This window comes from Psammomys obesus, unplaced genomic scaffold, assembly GCF_907164565.1.
Source record: "Psammomys obesus unplaced genomic scaffold, mPsaObe1.curated_primary_1811, whole genome shotgun sequence".
Lineage (NCBI taxonomy): Eukaryota > Metazoa > Chordata > Mammalia > Rodentia > Muridae > Psammomys > Psammomys obesus.
In genome coordinates this window covers 10687242-10700592 of record NW_026596143.1, presented here as the reverse complement: position 1 = coordinate 10700592, position 13351 = coordinate 10687242, and the positions used below count along the sequence as shown (strand labels likewise).

The following is a 13351-nucleotide window of genomic DNA, read 5'->3' as shown; positions in this document are numbered from 1 at the left end:
TGTGTGTGTGTGTGTGTGTGTGTGTGTGTGTGTGTGTGTGTGTGTGTTTTAGGTGTAGGTCTGGATACAATGTAGTCTTTTGCCTTTTTTTTTTTTAAACTAGTTTGGTTTACTGGGAACAGATTCTCCCTACAGGTTGGCCTGTAAACTCATGAGGCTTTTATCTCAGCTTTCAAAGTACTGTGATTACAAGTGTGGCCCACCCTACCCTGCCCTACAACGTGTTCTTAACGTTGCTGAATGTTAACGGTCTCGGTGACAAAACTTTAACCCATCCTGTGTCTGTTAAGATGAGTTGATTCTGAAATGCTAACTGATATGAAGCCTGTTACATCAGATCAAGAGGCGTTTTCCCTGGTTGATTAGAGTCAAGAAGTACTGATTTGCATGTGCTACTTATTCTTTACTATGGGAATGGTAAAGAGTACACAATGGTTTATTCTCAGAGTGGTCCCTTTGACTGCTAGAAGCAATCCTTCATTCCTTGAGAGATAGTCTTCTGTACCTGGGAAGACACTAAGTCAGGTTTGGGAAGTGTGAATTTTCTACAGTTAAAATGGGCTGGAATCATACTAGTTAACCTCTCAGCTCCGGAGCTGGGAAATGGTCCATTGTCCTTATTAGACCCTATAAGTGTCTAATATATATCGTGTGTATGTAGTGTATATGTGTGCGTGTTCATGATATATATTTTATAAATTTAAATGTTAATCTTTTAAAGAGAAAAACTGCATTGGACAGTTAGGGTCTACTTTGTTTAGCCTATGTTCTCTATTTTGTTAATTCATGAATAGTTTTTTGTTGTGGTGGTTGTGGTTTGGGGTGGGGTGGGGTTGAGACAAGGGTTCACTATGTAGCTCTGGCTGTCCTAGAACCCACTACATTGACCAGGCTGGTCTCAAACTCACAGAGATCTGCCTGCCTCTGACTGGGATTAAAGGTAGGTGGCACCACACCCAGCTCATTAATAGTTTTTAAATGAGCAGATTAAGTACTGTGCATTTTAGAATTTGAATGTATCTTGCAAAATATGAACCTTTTTTGACTCTCAATGGATGGACAGTGCGATTTTTCACTTTCTCGATTTTTTCAGATGGTGGCCTGCAGAGATCTGCAGTCCCAGGTCTGTGCCGCTGAACATCCAGGGCCTTAAGCATGGTATTGGGGACTTCCCTGTGTTCTTCTTTGGTTCCCATGACTACTATTGGGTACACCAAGGCAGGGTGTTCCCTTACGTTGAAGGAGACAAAAACTTTGCTGAGGGACAGACTAGCATTAACAAGACCTTCAAAAAAGGTAAGTTGGACCATGCTTACAGCGACTCTGAGCTAACACTCCAGTGCATATTTATTTGCACATGAGGTTTCTGCCTTTTGAGACTGTTCACCAGGCATAGTGATTTTGCATCTAAACTTCCCATGACATCAGGGCCATGTTTGAGATGGCTAAAACATGGAACTCTGTGCTGTTTGCAGTGTCTTTTAATCAGGTGAAACTCCATTGCCACAAAGGAGTAGGGAAGGCTTTCTAGGAAGAGCTTAAGACTGTGGCAATATAACCTAAGTCTACCTGAGAGGATGAAATTAATTTAAATCTAGGACAGGTTACACAAGTCCTTGTAATGGGGTCACTTAGAGGGCTTTGTCATTAATCTAAGACCTCTGTTCTGAGGCATGCACAAAGGATAGTATTTGATAGGTTCTATCTTAATTTATTATTACTCTAATGGTCGTGACTGGCGATTTTCAGAATTTGATTTTAAAAAGTAAACCTCAGGCCAGATGCAGAGCATTTGAAAAGTGATAGATTTCTCCCCCACATCCCCCTTCTTTTGCTTTTTTCAAGACAGGGTTTCTCTGTGTAGTCTTGGCTGTCCTGGATTCTTGTAACCCAGGCTACCCTGGAACAGTAATCCACCTGCCTCTGCCTCCCTGAGTCCCAGGATCACAGGTGTGCGCCACCACACCCACCTAAGGTGGTAGAATTTAAGTTCTTACCCTGACCGTCTTTGCATTTTGATAATGGCTTGCTCTACTTGTCAGCACTGGAAGAAGCTGCAAAACGCTTCCAGGAGTTGAAAGCACAGCGAGAAAGTAAGGAGGCTTTGGAGATAGAGAAAACCTCAAGAAAACCCCCTCCCTACAAACACATCAAGGTGAGCATACCCTCCCTGAAAGCTAAAGGCCTGTGACTTGCAGAAATGTTCACTGGTGGTCATCTTCGCCTTATTAAGCCAGTAGTTTGTGTGGCTGCATCAGTAGGAGCCCTGCCTACCTGTGGTGCTGAGGGCTGGGTCTCTGCTACCTACCTATGGTGCTGAGGGCTGGGTCTCTGCTACCTACCTGTGGTGCTGAGGGCTGGGTCTCTGACAAGATGTTCCACACCTGGGAACCATGGCTTACATGAAATTCTGTCCTGTTCCTACTAGATTATCCTGCAACCAAATGGGGATAGAGATCTTTAGCCTCCCTTGTCCTCAGACTTCACAGCATATTTGTTTTCTCTTAATTTCAGGTATTAAATTTCTATCAGCCTATGGCAATCAAAAAAAAAAAAAAACCCAAATAAATGAGAATTGACATCAAGCTTCAACACTTTTGTCTAGTAAATAGACATAGTTATTATCCCTAGTTTATTCAGGAGAGATTAAGATAAAGAGCTTTCCTTAGAGTGATGTCACAGTGCTTTGATGATTCTCTTCAAGTTGCTCACAGATACTCACCTTCTCCCTTTCTTTTGCTATTTTGTCCCCTAGGCTAACAAAGTAATAGGAAAGGTGCAGATCCAGGTGGCTGACCTGTCAGAGATTCCCCGCTGTAATTGCAAGCCTGGTGATGAAAACCCTTGTGGCTTGGAGTCCGAGTGTCTGAACAGAATGTCCCAGTATGAGTGTCACCCACAGGTGTGTCCTGCTGGGGACCGCTGTCAAAACCAGTGCTTTACGAAGAGGCTCTACCCTGAAGCAGAGATCATCAAAACTGAGCGGAGAGGCTGGGGCCTCAGAACCAAAAGAAGCATTAAGAAGGTAATGTGGGAGCCGCACGCAATGGATAGCATAGGCCAGTGCCCACCTTCTTCTCGTAGGATGCTTTAGTCCTGACACAGCAACAAGCAAAGCTACTTCTGGCAAAACATTTGAGACTTCACAATTGGGCACTCGTTAAGCAAAGAAAGAGTAGGATAAAAAATGTACATAACTGTGAGCATTATTTGATGAGCCTTAAATAGAAAGGGCACTGATGTTTTGGTATTTGAATTTTTAAAACTTTTTTAGTTACTAGGTGAAGTGACCCATGCTTTCTTGTTGCTGTTCCCAGTGGATAAACACGTCGGAGAAGTAGGTGAATTACACACTGGCGCAGACACTGGCAAACCCATGGCTGCTGCAGCCTCCTGGCTCATAAGCCACAGTCTGACTGAGTCACGGAATCATTAACTTAGACAATGATAGTCCATTGTCTGCGTAGTGAAAGCTTGTTACAGGCCTCACACTCTTGTGCAAGAGTGGTAGAAGCAAGTAAGATAGTAGAACTTTATAACTTACGTTCGTTTTCACACTTTGGGACAGTTTTTTCACAAGAATCTCCTAGCATAAGAAATACATACCAGTTGGAGAAATATTTTAAAGCCAGATAGCTTAAAAGAAAATTCAAATAGTGCATCTCAGCTGTTAGAGTGCCTGAGCATCTCCTGAGGCTCTTGTTAAGAAACCAACTCTTGGGGAGAGTGGTGGCACATGCCTTTAACCCTAGCACTTGGCAGGCAGAGCTCTGTGAGTTCAGGCGAGCCTGGTCTACATAGTGAATTCTAGAACAGTCAGGGATAGCTAGTGAGACACTGTCTCAAAAAAAGAAAACAAACTAACCAGGGTCTGGAAACCAGCAGTTAAAAGCATTTAAAAGACCCAATTTTGGCTCCCAGTACCTACATGGTGGGTGGTTCCCAAATATCCATAAGTCCAGTTCTAAGGCATCTGATGCCCTCTTCTGACCTTTGGGCACCAGGCACATGTGGTATACAGACATACAGACATGCAAGCAAAGGACTCCTACACAGAAAATTAAAAATAAATTTTAAAAGTGGGTATGCCAGAGAGATGTGTTGGTGGTAAGGCTGCTTCCTGCCCTCACAGAGGAGCCAGGTGACAGAAGCATACTGAGCCTGGCCATGAGTGACGATAACTGGGTGGTATTAGGACATGAGCTGAGATAGGTAGCCAAGGGCTGGGTCTAAAGGAGTGCTTTAGGCAAGAACTACCGGAAGATGTTAGTAGGGTGACTTGATTGACATGGCAGATTGGTTTTCTGTTGTTGTATAAAAGTATTACCAGAAAACTAGCAACTTAAAGCTGGGTATGGTGCCTCGCACTTATTCCCATCACTTGAGATGGTAAAGCAGGAGGGTTGCCAAGAATTTGCTGGCCTGGGCTATATAAGCCTGTGAATTCTGGCCTAGCTTTAAAAGTAAGACCCTGTCTCAAAAGCAAACAAGTTAGCAGCTGAAGAGGCTGGAGAGATAGCTCAGCAGTAGGAACACTGGCTGCTTTTACACAGGACCTAGGTTCCATTCCCAGCACCCAGCATCCACATGGAACTGCAGTCCCAGGAAATCCAACAACCTCTTCTGGCCTCCATGGGCACCAGGCATGCTCACGGTACACAGACAACAAGCACACACGGGAGTTAAAAACTTTACACGTGATACGTGTTTTGTTATCACAGTTGATACAGGTCAGGGGTCCAGGCAATGCGCAGCTAGGTTCTTCATTTAGGATTGCAAGAAATCAACCAAACTTGGGTTCTCCGCTCACCCGGGGAGGGACCCGCTTCCCACCTCACCTGGTAGTTATAGAACTCCATTCCTTGTTGCTGTGGTCTGAGTGTTCTTGTTTTAAGATTTACACACATGTATACACACACACACACACACACACACACACACACACACACACACACACCCCTTTTGGCCAATAATGATCTTTAGTGGCTTTTCCAGTTCCTTGCTACCTGGAGTTCCCAACATAGGCATGAGAAAGGGACTCCAGTTAGCCTGACAGACACTGAGATCATAGAGGACAAGGTCTTGTCAGCCCATGCATGGCATCACTGCTGCTACAGCCTTGGGCAGGGGAATCCCAGCAGCATCTGGGGCAGCCTCAGGAAGCTGCCACACTTGGGCTTTAAAAACTAAGTGCCTGGAGTGTGGAGTATGGAGGGCTTGGGAGCCGTCTAGGAGAATAATGCTGGGCACGGGGCCAACAGGTCTGCGTCACTGTATCACTCTCAGCCACCTGAAAGGAGAACTGAGGAGGATTTGTATGTGGAAAGAAAATCTGTTAAATAGTAATTACACACTTACTTGTTTCTCAAAATGTTCATTTTCCTCTGGGGAGCTTGAAATGCTGGTGCATCCTACAGATAATGTAGTTTCCCTAGACTGAGTGAGCATGGCTTTTGAGGTTAAAAGTCGGTGATTATATAACCTAGGAGCTGACTACCTTGTATTTACTCATGAGTTTATCACTTAGGACAGCTAAAGCAGCTGTGACAATACCAAGTTCTCACAAGGATATGTAAGTCCTGGCTCGCTTTTATATTGGTGGTCGGAATATAGATGGAGTAGCCATTGTCAGTGGTAGTTTGCCAGTGTCTACACACATACACTTAACTGTATTATACAAATCTCCCTCCTGGCTATTTAAGCCAGGAAAATGAAAATCTGTAATCTCGTGAAAACTCTTCCCAAATGTGCACAGCAACTGTATTTATAATAGCAAAAATCTGGAAAGACTAGCCAGTCTTCTTCAGTGGGCGAATGATTAAACCAATGCTAGTGCGTCCCTCCTGAGGAGACCTATGGAGCCATTAGAGACAACTGAAACACAACTTGGGTGATCTCCTGAAAAATAGCTTGATTTTTTTAATTTAATTTAATTTTGTTTTATTTTATCTTGCCAGTCCCCTGGCTATAGAGATGGTTTAGTGATTATGAGCACTTGCTGGTCTCATAGAGGACCCAGGTTTGAGTCCCAGCACCCACATAGAACTATCTGAACTCCAGTTCCTGAGCATCTGAAAACCTCTTACAGCCTCTCTGGACACTGCACGCACACATACACACATATACACACACATACACACTCACACTCTCACCCCCTCTCGAAAGCAAAACACTTATACACATAAGATAAGAACAAACCCTTAATTATTTTATGTGTGAGTGTTTTGAAAATGTATGTGTTTGCATTACATGCCTGCTTGGTACCTGCAGAAGTCAGAAGAGGGCATCAGATATCCTGGAATAAAAATGCATCTTTAGGAGCTAGACAGGTGGATTAGCACGTAAGAGCATGGCCTAATCTCCCAGAGAACCATGATTTGGTTTCCAGCAGCCACATGGCGGCTCACAGCCAGGGGACCTGATGTTCCCTTCTGGCGTCAGAGGGCACCAGGCGTGAATGCGGTACACAGACACACATGCGGGCAGAGCACCCATACACTTAACGTAAGGAAGTAACTTAAAAAACAGTTTGAAAAGATCATATATCATTAATTCATTTATACACCATCCTTGAATGGCAGAGTTACACTGATAGATTGGTTTGGCAACAGTTAAGAAGCCAAAGTGCTGAAGTGATGGAGGATGGCTGTGGCCATCAAAGAAAAACTCAGGACATCTTGTGGTGCAGATGCAATCGTGAACATGGCTGTGTGGCGGCAGGACCCCTGTCTGAGTGAGGTGTGTGTCCCAGCGCGAGTTTTCTGGTGTTACTACTGTTGCAGTTCTGCAAGATGTTAGTGTTCTGGACGTCTGGATGAACAGCACAAAGACTTTGCATTTTTCAGCTGCCTGTAAATATAGTTGTTTCAAAAGAAAGGTCTAATGAGCAAAAGCATGCCCTCTCTGTTTCAGATTCAGATCATCTCCATTTCCTGTCCCTGACTGCCACCCCCCCACCCCCACCCCAGCTACAAACTGTTAGAGGTTTGTGATTACAGTGACAATATTGGCTTCAGTTGGAGTTAGCTTTACCCAAGATCTCGTGACATGCCACAGGTGCCCCTTGGGGTACAGAAACAGTGTCATCAGCAAGCAAAGGCAAGCATGGCGGAACCTTTCCAAGCATTGCACAGCACCGGCGCTGCCACCACGTGCCTGTGAATAAGCAGCAGCCATTCTTTCTAGTGTTGAAGTTGTGTTTCCAAGACTTGTCCTGCTCTGTGTAGGGGTTAGGGCGTGTGTGCATGCCTGCAGCCACCAGCCAGTGTTGTTTCTAAGGTGCTTTCCTGACTATAATGTGTCTTAGTTAGCATCTTGGGGAGGAAAAGGTTTATTTTCAATGATAGACCATGGTGAAAGGAGGTCTGGGCAAGAACTCAAGGCAAGAACTGGCTCAATCAGCTTGCTTTGTTTGCTTGTTTGTCTTGTTTGGTTTTTGTGGGGTTTTTTGTTTGTTTTGTTTTAAGCTCTGGCTGTCTTGAAACTCAGTATGTAGAGACTGCCTCTCCCTCCCGAGTGTGGTGTTCAGTGTGCCATCACTGCCTGGCCAGCCTGCTTCCTTAGACCACCCAGGACCACCTTGCTCACGGGTGGCCACTCATAGTGAGCTGGGCCCTCCCACATGAGTCATCAACCAAGAGGTGATGGAGGCATTTTCTCCCTTAGGTTCCCTCCCCAGATAGCTCAAGCTCCTGTCAGGTTGACAAAAGGCAGCTGTGACAAACTTGCTGCTTGATAGGGTTTCTCGCTGGCCCGGGTCTTCTCCAAGTAGTCCAGCTGGCTGTGGTGCTTCAGTGGCTGCCTGCTCCTCCCTCCCGTCTCCCCATCACTAGGACTTCAGGACTGCCTGGCCTCCTAGTTTCTGCGAATATGAGCTCACCAAGCCGTCTCACAGCGCTGTGATTTTTGTCCGTCTGTTTTGTTTTTCTATTTTAAAAAATTGCCTGAGAAAATGGGCACAGACAGCTACACACAGCTGCACACCATGGTGCTCCATGAAAGTCCATCAGCGCGCCTCTCACTCCATCAAGGGGTTCATGGTGTCAAACTCAGCTTACACACTAAGCCATTACTCTGGAGCTGTGTTACTGTTAAAAAGGCAAAATCTCTTGTGCCCCAGGCTGGCCTTGAAATCAGCACGAGGAGGACTTGAACTGTCTACACCTTCGAAGTGCTGGGGTGATAGGCATGCGCCACCACACTGAGTCTATGTGGCGCTGGGGATTGACCTGTGGCCTTACGAAAGCTAGGCAAGGCTCTGCGAATTTCATTGCGCTCCCAGCCCCAGGGTTCTTCAGTTAACTTTCTTGTTCATGCATGTGGTGTTAAGATACGCATGACAATATAGTAAGCCGATTTTGCAGTTACGAATTGAATGCTTCTCTGCAGGGTGAACTTGTGAATGAATATGTTGGTGAATTAATTGATGAGGAAGAATGCAGACTTCGAATCAAGCGAGCGCACGAGAACAGTGTAACTAATTTTTATATGTTAACTGTTACCAAGGTAAAATTGCTTTTATTTTTTGATAAAAGGGACTTTTTCTGTTTTGTTCATAATCTTATGCTGGACTCATTTTCTCTAAGTAAAACATGGTGACTGACTACTGACTACTGAAAATGTAGTCAGTGCTGTGATTTTTTAGGTGTACAGAAGGGACCCTCTATAGTTCTGAGACTCCAGCAAGAGGGAAGCGCTAACCACAGCAAGTGACCCTGTGGACTGGAGTTGCTGGGTTCTGGCCCTAACCAGAGTCAGTGAGAGACCTGGTTTCTTTAGCTCTGTCAGGGGGGTCAGCTCTGGCTCATTAAATACTTTGAAATCACTGATTAACCAAAACCTCAAAAGTGTTCTTTGTATTTATTAAGCTTTAAAACAAAATGACAGAAGGGTTGGAGAAACGACTTAGTCATTGGGAGCATTTGTTGCTATTGCGGAGGACAGTTCCAAGTACCATGTGCTGGCTCACAGCAATCTAGAACTTGAGTTCCAGGATGTCTGACAGCATCTTTGAGTCTAAAGGCCCTAGAGGACACCAGTCACATGCGTATATGGCGGCAACACATTCATACATGTGAAACAAATGACTAAAAAAAGGATGTTGTCATAAGAAAAGTGGCAACAAACTACTAGTTAAATAAAACTTCAGCTACATATTGTGGCATATACCTCTACTCCTGGCGTTAAGGCAGGAGGATCATAAGTTAGAAGCCAGCCTGCAGAAGACCTTGTGTAACAAGAAAACAGAGCATACAGTCATTAGGCTGAGGTCTTCGCACACATTGCAGCCATGGTCTCACGTATGTTAACAGTCCTTACAGAGGACAGGAAACCATGTCTAGGTGCAGTTCGTTTATTTGTTCGTTACACTATCACATCTTAAGGACCAAGGCTAGGACCCGTGTTCTGTGATGTTCCTAAAAGAGACATACGGTCATCATGGCTCAGTGGTAAAGATTATGCTGAACGGATGTGAGGCTGTGGGTTTGAGCCTCATCACAAGCAAAAACGAGAGAAAACAACAGAATACAGTAAAAGAGATTGCTGGCCATGGTGGTGCATGCCTTTAGTCCTAGCATTTCAAAGCAAAGGCAGGCAGATCTCGGAGTTCAAGGACAGTCTGGTCTTCATAGAAAGTTCCATACCAGCCAGAGCTACATTGAAAGACACTAGCTCAAAAAAGAAAAAGGAAGATTATTTTGAAAGTACTTTAACTCTATGAAGTTACGTCATTCTGTGAAAGTTTCACAGCTTTCACGTGTTTCACAGGCAGAAATTCAAGGGCCACTTTCATGCTGTCCTCAGCGCCCCTGCACTCAGTTCAGTGAAACATGCTATAGGTTCAGCCTTAGGCCGTATCCACACTGCTAGAGTCCAAACTGAGGGAACCTAACTGTCCAGTGTTCTGTGTGTGTTGAGCCGTGGTGTAAGAGAAAATAAAGTCAGAACTGTGAGAAAGGACCGGCTCCTGAGAGCACAAGAGATGAATGGGTGTCCACATCCAAATGATGGAGAGCCCCATTTTCCCTCTCCATCTTCATCTAAACTCGTCTATCCCACAAGTTTTACCTCTTGCTTAGAATGGGAAACAAAATACTTGCTTGGTTGATTCTGAACTGCATAGCTCTGTGATCAAAATTACCTCACAGAGCTCAGTGATGCACGCCCGTAAATCCCAGCCCTCATGGAGGCAGAGGCAGGCAGATTGCTGTGAGTTCCAGGTCTACAAAGTAAGTCCAGTACAGCCAAAGCCACCCACAGAGAACCGCTGTCTCAGAAAACAAAAACAAATACTAAACATGTGGCTGATCTTGTCACAGCTCCGTGACTGCAGTTTCTAGAGAGAAACTTTAAAAATCTAAGGTCCCCAAATAGAGAGCGTGGTGACTACATTTCAGAGCTGCCAGCTGCACACACCAGCCAATAATAAAGGCTGCTGTCCTGTGTCCCCTAACTGAATGTTTCTAAACGTGCTTTGTATTTAGTTTATGTCAAGTTACCCCTCCCTTTCTTTTTTCCTTTCTGAAGGACCGTATAATTGATGCTGGACCAAAAGGAAATTATTCTCGTTTCATGAACCACAGTTGTAATCCAAACTGTGAGACGCAGAAGTGGACAGTAAATGGAGATGTTCGAGTTGGACTGTTTGCTCTCTGTGATATCCCCGCAGGTAGAGTGGCAACTCGCTGGCCAGGGGCCCGCTGCCGGGGAGCTCTGTCTTGCTGGGGAGGAATGTTAGCCTTGAAGGCTGCCTGTGTGTTTATTCAGATCTGAAGAGAAAACTTAACCCAGCCTTCATGCAAAGAGGGCAGGGCAGAGTGTGCGTGCCACAGTGTTCAAGTGCACACCCGTCGCTTTCCCAAATACTGCTGCCTGCACATGTAACCGCATGGCCAAGCTCTTGAATTCTTCTCAAAACACGTGAAAGTAGTTAGCTGTGGAGACCGCGAGATGGCTCAGCAGTTAAGACTGTGTACTTGTGCTCCAGCTACAAGGGGTCAGGCAGGCACCCACACATAAACATAGACATGATTACAAATTACGCAAATAAATCTTTTTTTAAAATAATTTGCTTGTATCAACATCAGCTGATTTTGTAGGCATTATTTTTTAAAACTTTTATTTACATTTCTCTTTTTCTCCCTAAATTCATCCCAATCCCTTCCAACACTCCAACACCAGGTAGGAAAGAGAAAGGGTTAGTGGGAGAGGGGGCGCATAGTGGGAGAGGGGGTGCAGTTCTATTAGCTGCTTCCTGCTGGTTAGGGTTGCCAGGATCCTTGGAGCCAGTCCAGTCCTCGTTTCAGGAGATCTCCAATTTCTTGTCTCACAGCAGCAATCAGGAGCAGCAAGGAGGAAGCAGCAGCAGCCTTGTTCTTTCTCAGAGCTCTGCACTCTCTGGGCTCTGGCATTTATTCTCTCTCCAGAGTCCTCAGATTTAAACTATCTGCAGCTGGCAAAGAGCTCCTCTCAGAGCCCGCATAAGGCAAATAGTCTGCTGCTGTGGACCATCTGAATCAGTCCCACATCCCATACCTGGGACCAAAACAAAGCCATGTTTACATCCACAACATGGTTTCTTTTTCTTTCTTTTGTTTTCAACTCTGAAAGACCTTCTGTTTCAGATTAGCACTAGGAGCCTCAGAGGCCAGTTGCTGCTTTGACTCTCCTTCCCCACTCTGCATCTCAACAGAACCGTTTAGTCTCTCAGGAAGTTTAGGGAATGGGTAAGAGCAGTCCAGTAGCTGGGGCAGGTCAGCTTGGTAGCCTCTGGTTGCTCACGCCTGTCTGAAGGTGCTCAGGCTCGAGCTGGGACCCCTGAAACAGTCTCATGTGTAGTGAGTGACCCGCAATTGCGCCAGTTCACAGTGGAGGGCGCTCCTACCACTGCCACGGCGACACAATCCTGCCATTTAGAGCCTGGAGCTTAGGCCAGAAGCCCTAGGTCATAGCTCACATGTTCATAGGCCTTAGTTCACTTTTTAAACCACTTTTGTAAAAGGGTATGTCATCCTTTTAGAATATTGCTTTGACATGCTCATTGGCGGGCGGGGATTAACAAACACACACACACACACACACACACACACACACACACACATCTTTTCTAGCATTGTTTTTGGTGAGATGGACATTGAAGGAGGAAAAGGCTTTAAGGTTGTGTTATTTTGGGTATGTGTATATTTGTGCACACTCAGTGCCCATGAGGAGAGGTGACAGCTTCTAGGATTCGCTGTCTTCTGCCGTGGGATCTGAACCGACTCAAGTTGTCAGGCTTACATGACACTTTCACCCCCTGAACCATCCTGCCAGCCTGGGACAAGTCTTTGTGTCAGAACCATGTGTCTGCAGTAAAGTGTCTGGCAGTATTTCTTCCTCATGACGTCACTGAGATTTTTCTTCTCTTGTGTTTTAGGGATGGAGTTAACATTTAATTATAACTTGGATTGTCTGGGCAATGGCAGGACAGTGTGCCACTGTGGAGCAGATAACTGCAGTGGCTTCCTAGGAGTACGGCCAAAGGTCAGTATACAGGGTGCCCAGCCAAGGGCAGGGAGGGGCTGTGCTACAGCAATTAGCTTATGACCTGCTTGTTTGTGGGTGCCTGGCAGACTTAGAATCCGGCTTCTCGGTCAGGTCAGTCAGGACTGCTCTCTGGTGGAGGTGATACTGGTTGTTTTGACACAGATCTCCAGAGTGCTTGTCGGCCTTGACCTCTTGTGTTATTGAGGATGGCCTGGAATTCCTGGTTCTTGCATCCTCACCTTTTTACTGGGATTATAGGCTTACGCTAGATACCCAGCTTGCTGTTCTCGCTTTTTAATGAAGCTTGTATTGGTAAGGGCTGGTAGGTTCTGAAATGTACTAAAACCCACTGAATTATATACTTTTAAACTGTTGAATGTTACCTGGATGTGGTGACTCAAACCCATAATCCTAGCACTTGGGAGGCAGAGACAGGGAAATTGCTGTCAATTCCATGACAGCCTTTAAAAAAAACAAAACAACAACAACAAAAAACCCTACTTAAATAAAAAGGTTTATGTTGTAGTATGTAAATTATAGGTCATTGGGAGAAGAAACTCAGGTTGTCTGAAGTCTGAACAGTATACAAGTTAAAGCAACTTGTAGTTAAAACCAACCTTCCAATTAAAACAAAAGAAAACAAGAGCTCAGCAGCCAGAACTCTTCATTAAAGTGGCATTGCCTTTTAGTACTGCACAGCAGTGGCTGACAAAGCATTGCCATTGTGCTCTGGAAAGGTGGGCACCTGGAAGCCCAGCTACTTGGTTAAGATCACCCCTCTTAGGTTGGAAAGATGGCTCAGTGCTTAAGAGCAGTCACTCTCCTG

General features: G+C 45.2%; 1 protein-coding gene across 1 annotated transcript in view; it reads left to right on the top strand.

Annotated features, from left to right (window-relative positions):
* Positions 1-13351, top strand: part of Nsd3 (nuclear receptor binding SET domain protein 3) — a 115634-nt gene that overhangs the window by 94675 nt on the left and 7608 nt on the right. Inside the window, exons 17-22 of the mRNA XM_055593322.1 lie at positions 1094-1296; positions 2043-2155; positions 2756-3025; positions 8389-8505; positions 10528-10669; positions 12416-12522. Coding sequence (XP_055449297.1) covers positions 1094-1296; positions 2043-2155; positions 2756-3025; positions 8389-8505; positions 10528-10669; positions 12416-12522 — 952 coding nt within the window. The remainder of the gene's footprint in view (positions 1-1093; positions 1297-2042; positions 2156-2755; positions 3026-8388; positions 8506-10527; positions 10670-12415; positions 12523-13351) is intronic.